Here is a 10,000-nt window from a genome sequence, read left to right on the forward strand (position 1 = left end):
ATATATGTATGCATACTATTCCTGTCATATTTTAAAGGAACACTGTGTAGGTTTTAGTGGCATCTATTGGTTTGTGGCAGGTTGCAACCAACTAAATACCCCTCTGCTCCCCCTCGCCTTCCAAGCGTGTCGGAGAACTATGGTGGCCTACAGGTAGAGAGGTATCTTTAGGATTTACAACTAGGTGCTACTCTTAGCAATACTCAGTTATTTGACCTGACTAAATAATTGTCTTTAAAAAGATATATAGAATTTTAAAAACAAATGAATTCTGAACTGAATTTATTTATAATTTAGATATAACTAAATTCAAGCAACAGGTATGTTTACAACAGCAAATCCACTAAATCAATCAAGAATATCTCACTGGAAACGAATGTAAAATGTAAATACAATAAATTACATTTCTGAGTGAAGTTTATAAATGATAATAATCAACAATGAAGAACACATGTATTTAGCACCGGGGCCTGTTTAATACCAGGTTTCAGAACCCATCACTACCTTCAGATAACGAACCACGAAAGGCTCTCTGTAGAGCCAGTGTCCATTCTGGGCTGCTGTAGAAAGATGGCGGACTCCGTGGAAGACGACCTGCTCCGTATGTAGATTGTGTAATGTAAGGCCCTATTGAAAAATGTAAGGCCTCTTTCAAAAGTGTACCACGTGAACTTTTCTGCACCACGTCCTTCTGTTGTAGATGAACTGGTACACCAAGCGGGCGGCGCTGACGGGCATCTATAACACCACGGAGCTGGTGATGCTGCAGGACTCCTCTCCAGACTTCCAGGACACCTGGAACTTCCTTGACAACCGCATTCAGGATGTCGTCAACATGGCCGCCACCGCCAAGCAGGTAGAGTGCTTATATCGCATGAAGCAGGGGCCAGGGACCATTTGACAGCGGAGACAATCTCCCAAGGACCCCTCATAATCGTGATGCCATCGGAACTATTTGTATTTTAAAACTTTTCAACCTAAATACTTGAGACATTTTAATTTGAATCATGTTTATTTTGCCCTGATATTCTGGGTGCTTTGTACTCAGATGTTGCTTTAGCCCGGCTAGCTTCATGGCTTCGTTCGCTAGCATCCAAAGAGACGAAACACTTTGTTCTCCCAACTGTGTTCTCAATAGAACCAAACTCGGGACTGTCGTCATCATTTTCTCAGTTTAGCGTCACTTAAAGGTAGACTAATGCTAATATATTTCTCCATGCTTGCCAGCTAATAATCCAAGCTAAGCAGCAGCAGGGACTGAGTCATGACAGACTGATGTGATGTGTCACAATCAACCATGTGATCATGATTACATAACCGGCCACAGATTGAGTGTCTAAGAAAATTATTTTTCTGAAAGATTAAACTGGAAGATGAAGATGCTTTAATACATAGTACAAGTTCAGCACAATGAGTTAAGAATGAAGTGAGTAAAACATAGACTCATGTTGGCCTGAATTTGTTGAAATGACATTTGACTCCTCAACCATCAGTGTGTTTCACTTTATTCTGTAGGCACAGGCGACTGGTGAAACAGTGGTGCAGGGGCTTATGGGAGCTGCTGTTACAGTAAGTCTTTGCTTCGTGTTCATCATTTATATGCACTTGTCTTTTCAAAATCCCTGCACCTACATTAAAAAGTATATACGCAGTCCAGTCTACGATCTTAATTTGAAATTTTCCTTTCATGCATTAAGAGTTATACATTTGATTTGTTTTAACGAGGCAGCGCTGAAGGTTTGGATTGTTGGAACAGTATGTAAAGACATTTAAATGTATGGATGTAAACGTGGTGGCTGTTTGTCTTGTGTTTTACAGCTGAAGAACCTCACGGGACTGAACCAGAGGCGATGATGGAAAACATCTCTCACTCAAGTGTCAAAAGCTGAAGATCAATTTTCTTTCTGCTCTCATTTCTGATTAACTGTAAGAGTCTAAAAATATCGGGTTATGGATTGTGTTACTATTTGTCACGAGCCATAGTGACAAGCCTCTTTCTGTTCACCTGTAAGACCAGTGGCTTGACTTGTTTCATAATGATCTAATTTCTTTGGATGGATCGAACCTTCAATAAAGTTATAGTTATATATTGTGTATTTAACCTATGTGTTTGTTTTTGTATTGTCTGGTTAATTCAGTCTTCCATTATATAGTTTGATTTCAATGCCGTTCAGTCACTATTATATTTGACTGTCAAAAAAGATACTGTGACCAAAAACAAATATTGCACCAAACTGCTGCATTGTTACTGGGATTTTCTTTTTTTCCTACAAACAAAAAATAATAAAAAAATGTACTATTAAATTGTACGCCCCGGTAAGGCATACTTCAATTTTACAGAAAAATAATTGAACGCTTTTATTTTGAAAAAGACCTTCCAGGCACGGTGTGACCCGGATATTAAATAAGGACCCGCCTAATATATCATCGTGACCAATCAGCTTTGTTATTTACATCTCCTGGCCAATCAGCGGGTAGTAAATAGTTCCGTGAAGGCCTTCAACTCGAAGCAGCGGTAGTTGAGTGTGTGGACGACATAATAACGTCAATTTTAAGGCCTATTTTACTTCAATAATGCCGTATGCTAACCAACCGACCGTGAAAATCACAGAATTGACGGACGAGAATGTCAAATTCGTTATTGAAAACACGGACTTGGCGTGAGTATTCACTTATTTGTCCACTCAAGAGCGTGTGTGCAACAGAGCAGCCATTATTCCTCTCATTCTCTGAGACATTAACAATACATGTTAAATAACCGCGCTAAGGTGCTAACGTTACGCACTTCGCTTAAATTGTAATGCTGTCTGTAACTGAGATTTGTGTGAAGATAACTAACGTTAGCTAACGTAAGAGATGTACACAGGTGCTAAATATTATAATGTTCCGTTTTAATATCAAGTACATTGTGCCGATTCAAGAGGGGAGTTGATATTCTCTTGCTATTCTGGGTTACACGAGTTTAGGAAAGATTCAAAGTAAATGTTCTGAGAGGGTCGTTTTGTTAATGTTATTCGTATGCTTCCCAGTCAACCTAAATGATGAATTCAGTGTGATTTCTGTTACTTATTATAACATTTAACCGATGAAAACATCCGTCTTTCTCCTTTCCAGGGTTGCAAACTCTATCCGCCGTGTCTTCATGTCAGAAGTTGCCACTATAGGTACAGTGACTTTTGTTAGCCTCCATTCTGAATTAGGACTGTCACTGTGTGAAAAGTTGTCTCAGGTACCCGGATATAAATAGTTATCTGTGACAAAATAAATGAAGTTGGAGAGAGTTGAGATGGTGTGACTGCATCAGCAACAGTGGAACATTGGGAAATGTAGTCTGTCTGACAGTAATATGCCACAGAAAACATTCTAAATGTCTAACTGGAACTCGTGTTACTTTATTTGTAGCGATCGACTGGATCCAGATCGATGCCAATTCATCAGTACTGCACGATGAGTTCATTGCACACAGAGTCGGTATGTATCACAGCGTTTTAGGATGCGCTTCCAATGCAACTTGATGGTAGTAATTGTACATGCATTGTTGCAGTATAACCAGAGAGGTCAACATTGATGTTTTCCCTTTGTTGTCAGGTCTCATACCTCTCACAAGTGATGACATCGTGGACAAAATGCAGTATTCTAGGGTATGTCTACTTTCGTATTAGTGATCAGTGACCCTTAAATGCTTAAGTAACCACTGCTGGTGTTTTTCCGCTTTAAACTCCAGACTAAAAATGATTACGATTTTGCAAAGAGGTCTTCCAGACTGAGGACAGACGATCCTCAGGTAGGAGCGCAACGGATGACAAAACTCATAGTTCAGATCAGATAAGCAGAAAAAAAGGGAGCAAATATAGCTTTTTAGAGATACTTCGATCACTTCTTTTGGCCGCCGAAATTGATTGCCGATCGTCCATGAGCTATATTGGTCGATACAGATTTTTTAAAAAAATTTAAATTATTGTTTTGTTATGGTAGCAGATCTACATGGCTCCAGAATATCTTTCACCAACGTCCACAAAAAAATGATGCACTGCCCCAAAGATATTATCCTTTTGCTTTGTTCTAGTAATCTATAGTGGTTACCGTATTTACATAAAACATCCATCCATCCATCCATCCATTTTCCTCCGCTTATCCGGGGTCGGGTCATGGTGGCAGCAGGCCAAGCAGGCTGACCCAGACTTCCCTCTCACCGGCAACATGTTCCAGCTCATTCTGGGGGATCCCGAGGCGTTCCCAGGCCAGCTGGGAGATGTAATCCCTCCAGCGTGTTCTGGGTCTTCCCCGGGGTCTCTTCCCAGTTGGACGTGCCTGGAAAACCTCCAGTGGGAGGCGTCCAGGAGGCATCCTAATTAGATGCCCGAACCACCTCACCTGACTCCTTTCGACGCGAAGGAGTAGCGATTTTGAATATTGTGTTGAAGTTATACAGCGCATAATTCCCTCTAGTATCTATTTTATGTCGTTGTGAAAACTCCTCCTTCAAACAACTTTCTCGCCAAAACGAAATGTGATGAGATTTCACTTGAATTTTCCTTCGCCCAATACTCATTTTTATTTATAACGCGTCACAATGTAACTCAATGGGACCTCTGTACATTGGCATTTGCATGGGACTCTCTATATCTGAACAGATACTGAATATTTCTATATATTTTTAAACACATCGTAGGACTCACGTTTGAAATGGAATATTGTGTATGATAATGGGATATTATACTACTGTCTTGGCAGCGTTTGTTCCCGGTTGTAACTTAGTTTACTAGAGGACAGACAATATTTTCTCTGCTCCTCCTGCAGGACTGTACCTGTGATGATTTTTGTCCAGAGTGTTCTGTTGAGTTGACGCTGGACGTTCGATGTACCGAGGACCAGACGCGTCATGTCACATCACGTGATCTTTTGTCCAACAACCCCAGAGTCATCCCGGTGAGTCCTCGGTCCTTCTTATTGAAGTCATTAGAGGGGAGCGGAAGCAAAAGCTTACCGTGTTGTCATTTGGCTTTTCAGGTGACTTCCAGAAGTCGAGACAATGACCCCAACGACTACGTTGAACAAGATGGTAAGCTTGAAGCTGTCCTGAGGGTGAACATTGGCTGTTAAAGAAGACGTATCGTGTTAATTTACAGGTTCATAATTGTATTTGGGTTTCTTTTAGAACATGTTTACATGCTTTAACGTTCAAAAATCACTTTATTTTTCTTATGCTGTCTGCCTGAATATACCTGGGGGGCATACTTCCATGTAGACGACCAACAATGTTTCATCAAAGATGGCTGAAACAACCTCTATTGCTACTCTGTACATGTTGTGGAGATACGTGCTGTCTGGGTTCATAACATCAGTGGATTTCACGTTGGCTTGTTTACCACAGCGGTATGAACCCAAAAGAAATAGATTTTTCTGTGCAATAAACAAATAAAAAGGATGTCGAAATAACTACATAATGAAGCTAATTTGTGAAAATTCTAACTTCATGCTTTGTCAGGTCTGTCCGCAAGACCAAAAGCAAAATAAACTTTTAAAATGCTTGTTTTCTGAAATGACAACATTTGAAACGTATACCTTTTCCTGACTCTCTCCACGTCCTCTTGTCATTCACTGAAACAACGTAGACATTATACTGGTGAAGCTTCGTAAGGGTCAGGAGCTGCGGCTCAGGGCATACGCCAAGAAGGGCTTCGGCAAGGAGCACGCCAAGTGGAACCCAACAGCGGGGGTCTCCTTCGAGTACGACCCAGACAATGCACTGAGGCACACGGTCTTCCCACGACCCGAGGAGTGGTACGTTTTCATTTCAGTACGGCTCTCTGTGACTGCATTCATGTATAGTATTGCACAGTGGCCGAATGATGAATTGACGTCTTGGTGTCACTCTGGTCCAGGCCAAAGAGTGAATATTCCGAGATTGAGGAGGATGAGGTTCAGGCTCCCTACGACCCCAATGGAAAGCCCGAAAGGTGATATTTTATATTATTATTTATATATAGGTTCTTTTTTTGTAAGACAAATATGTCTCTGCTTCAAACAGTCCAACAGCTCATCTGTGACATTTCCCGCTCAGGTTCTTTTACAACGTGGAATCGTGCGGCTCGCTGCGACCAGAGACCATCGTCATGTCGGCGCTGGCCGTCCTCAAGAAGAAGCTCAGTGACCTGCAGACTCAGCTGAGCCACGAGATCCAGAGTGACGTGCTCACCATCAACTAAGGGCCACGCCTTAACCGAACCGGACCTGCATTTGTTCTGATTCAGCACTGCTCGGGTGTGTGCACGCATTGTTTCTGGAATTAGATGGAGCCTCCCCCTGGATACAGGCCTTGGATCTGTATGCATTTGTGAGCAAAAGATAATGTTTCATTATTTTAAATGGACACTCATTATTTCGATATACATCCATGTACAAAATATCAGATTTCAGCACCAGCATTAATTTCAACTCAAGCTGTGTGTCTGTGTGTGTTAAAGCATCCAATGCAAGGTCAGTGTGTCTCACAATGACACAGGATTTGTTTAGTTGTTGGTGTACTTACACTATTAGATGATTATTTTGTTAATGTTACGTTTTAAATAAATCTGTCCTGAGGAACTTTGTAATATGTTATTTAGTGTTTATTTATTGTAATTTGTCAGTGGGTTTTGTTTTTGGTACAAATGTTCAACCATCTGGAAAAACACAAAAGAAAATGAGGACACGAGAAACCAATAAGTGTAATGTTTTAAAATCTTAATTGTGTCTGTATAGTATAACTACAGCAACATAGCCAGCACTGTGAACTTTGTTTCCTTCTGCTAACTACCATATATATTATGTTCCACCATATCTACAGTTCCTTCTGGCGTGATGGATGTGAGAACTGCACTTTGTTTTTTTTTGTTTTTTGTTTTCCAAGGTTTATGAATCTCATGGTCAGACAAACGGCTACAGTAATAACAGGAGGGTAATGTATTTCAAAGTAAAAGCACTCCTTAGCTGTTGTCTGCTGATGTCCTACACCTAAAGGAACCACTGCTTTATTATATCATTCACCTACGAGACTGAATGACTTACAAGATAATTTTTTCATTAAGATACATGAGACAACAGGCAGGCGGTTTTTACTTTTATCCTCGCACTTCTTAAAGGGACAGTTCACCCCACAGTCAAAAATACATATTTTCCCTCTTACCTGCAGAGCTATTAATCATCGTTTTGGGGATATGGGTTACTCAAGATTATCTGCAGACCTTGTGAGCTGCGCACACGGAGAGATGCAAGGAAAAGAACCAAGTGAGGGAAAGGTGGATGCAATTTAAGAGACTTGGGATGCATCCAAAGAGACATGTACCAAACAGGAAGAGACTCAAAATGACTACAAAGAAACAAAAAAGAAAGACAAAAAAAGTGACCAAAAGAATTACAATGAGAATCAAATTGATTACAAAGAGGCTAAAAACAACCACAGACCAAAACTACAACAAAGACACCAAAGTAATAAGTAAGTGACACAAAATGACCACAAACAGACACAAAACCACAAAGAAATGCATAACTACTTCAAAGAGACACAAAACAACTACAAATAGACTCAAAATTACTACAAAAAGAGGCAGAGCAGCTGTAACGTCTGTGTGTCTTGCGCCTATGGAGTAGGGTTGGTGGGGCCTTTTACCAGTCTGTGACCAGGGGCCTGTAGTCTCATAATCTGCCCATGCTGAATAGTTTTAAAAAGACAACTATAGCCTACAGGCACTGTTGTTTCAAAGCCCTTACGCAAATGGAGTTTAGGTTGAAGCCCAAAGTTCTTTAGTAATGTTTCACTCATTGTGCTCTTCATGATGTTTCATCATTGCTGGGGTGTTTCTGTTTTATTGTCCACCAGGTGGAGCGTTCTTCTCCCTCTGGTTCTCCACTGCTCTGAGGATGAAGGGGATGTATTCATACCAGGAAACTAATCGCTGGTACCGACACAATTGGCCCAAACAAACAATGCAATAATAACCTGTTGTATTGTGTTGTTCTCTCTTCTACACAGTATATGATTGCTCTGCCCCTGCATAGCTGTCGTCTGTGGATCTTCCTCGTAATGCTGTTTGAGGTGAGGATATCACACCAGTGGCAGCTGGTGGTAATATACCTGGATGGGGCAATGTTGTCATCTAGCTTTGACCGCAACTTGACTGTTTCATTTACTCAACCGTTGATTCATAAACGCAAACACACTCCATCCAACAGCTCAGCTTAGCTACTTATTCCAACTGTCTCTTTTCTAACGAAACTGAGTGATCCACAAGAAAAGACCTGAAACTTTTAAAAAGAAATAATGAAAACCTAAAAATTTATATTTTATTGACATCCCGCTCTACATTTGCACGACATCCATAGCTACTGCAACTCACGCTACTGACCAATGCCTCACTGAAATTTAATCATGGATGTGAACCAACTTCCTCAAACTCAACTGTGATAAATCAGACACGATCATTATCGGTCCCAAATCCTTCCCCAAAACCACTCACAGCTCCTGCCTCAACACTGATAACTCCACTGCTTCTCCCTCCCAACACATCCACAATCTCTGAGTTATTTTTGACAGCAACCTCTCTTTTGAATACCACGTCAATCAAAACAATCGCACTGCCGATTTCCACCTTAGAAACACCATGCCCCCTCCTACCTCCCCAACCTGCTTCACCCACACTCCTACCCACAGCCTCCACTCCTCTGATGCCAACCTCCTCTCTCCACCACTCAGGACCAAGCACCGGACCTGGGGTGGCAGACCTGATCTCCATAGCTGGCCCCATCCCTCTGGAACTCTCTAGCCAAACACATCAGAGACTGCACCATATGCTGCTTTCAAAACCTTTTCAGAGCTGCTTCTAATGTGTGAATAATGTTGTGTAAAAGTTTCTTTGAGTACTCTGAAAAGTGCTCTATAAATACAATAATTATGATAAGATTATTATGAAGAAGATAGAACATGTATATATTTTAGCTCAAGTGGATTCTGAGCTTAAGTTATATTCTGTGAAATCACCCTTAAATCTATATTCAAATGTTTGGTATATCGATAAAATATACAATCAAAGGTCAATAATTGGTTGCCAATTACTCAAAATGGCAACCCCATTGACGCCATGCACAAATAATTATTCATGAGACATAAAAATGATAATGATAATGACAATTGGAGTACATAAAGACAGTCATGATAGTGGTGGCAATTACTCCTCCCTCCAGCACACATCATCAGTACTTTTATCCATTGAGACTTACGCTCACCCATGTCCATAATAAATACGAGTGCAATGAAATCAGAAAATCAACCAAAACCTTTATTCAGAAACGAGTTGCACTTTGATGCTATTTCCTCATTGTGAAAAAACTTAAGCGATACTGGTCCACGGTGAGGCACTTTATGTTTATAACACTAAAATGAGATAGTCCAAACGGTCTAAAAGAAAACACATGCACAAGTGTGAAGACGGTCAGAGCTGTCATGCCATAAAGAGGGTTATTCCATCGGTAACCCTTAGGTATACCGCTTCAATGTGCTACCTGCACATTTGCACTATTGTATATTTTAAATGGTGTGTTCTGTTATGTGTCACATGTACATTTGCTGTACTTGGGAGAAGTGAAAAGACAATTTTCCACTGAGGTGGACAATAAGAGTGAATCTCATCTTGGGTACACAAACACGTAGTTTGTGAAAATGACAATGGTATTTGTAAATCTCAAAGTAAATTCAAAAGCAAAAGATAAAACTCACTACCTGTCCAGCATCAAACAGCAGACAGACACAGTTAGCAACTATAGCTAACATAGTGGATCATTTAGCAGCTGAAGAGCTGGATATTTTTCTCAGAAGATGGAGACCACAACAGAGCTAAGAGGAGAGCGAATTATATTGGACTTTAAAAGTTGAAGCCTCAGCTTATTCTGCTGTCTCCAAGAATAAAAAATAAAATAGAAATTAAAGCTGCGAGCAGCGATGAGCGGGCCCTCGCAATATGCA

The 10,000-nt window shown here is 40.6% G+C and overlaps 2 protein-coding genes across 2 annotated transcripts in view; both read left to right on the forward strand.

The window, feature by feature from the left end:
- Nucleotides 1-2,094, forward strand: part of LOC306786641 (ubiquinone biosynthesis protein COQ9-B, mitochondrial-like) — an 8,066-nt gene extending 5,972 nt beyond the window's left edge. The window contains exons 7-9 of the mRNA XM_079297438.1: nucleotides 701-856; nucleotides 1,516-1,569; nucleotides 1,819-2,094. Coding sequence (XP_079153564.1) covers nucleotides 701-856; nucleotides 1,516-1,569; nucleotides 1,819-1,854 — 246 coding nt within the window. The 3' untranslated portion in view covers nucleotides 1,855-2,094. The remainder of the gene's footprint in view (nucleotides 1-700; nucleotides 857-1,515; nucleotides 1,570-1,818) is intronic.
- Nucleotides 2,095-2,509: 415 nt separating this feature from the next.
- On the forward strand, nucleotides 2,510-6,582 carry LOC306786519 (DNA-directed RNA polymerase II subunit RPB3). Its single transcript, XM_079297419.1, has 9 exons — nucleotides 2,510-2,660; nucleotides 3,115-3,164; nucleotides 3,403-3,471; nucleotides 3,589-3,641; nucleotides 4,801-4,929; nucleotides 5,011-5,062; nucleotides 5,616-5,784; nucleotides 5,886-5,960; nucleotides 6,065-6,582. Exons 1-9 carry the CDS (start codon nucleotides 2,575-2,577, stop codon nucleotides 6,207-6,209), a joined length of 828 nt encoding a protein of 275 aa, XP_079153545.1. The 5' UTR covers nucleotides 2,510-2,574; the 3' UTR covers nucleotides 6,210-6,582.
- The last annotated feature ends 3,418 nt before the right edge of the window (nucleotides 6,583-10,000 follow it).

The sequence above is a fragment of the Melanostigma gelatinosum genome (assembly GCF_949748355.1).
Source record: "Melanostigma gelatinosum genome assembly, contig: SUPER_1_unloc_2, whole genome shotgun sequence".
NCBI classification, from domain to species: Eukaryota; Metazoa; Chordata; class Actinopteri; order Perciformes; family Zoarcidae; genus Melanostigma; species Melanostigma gelatinosum.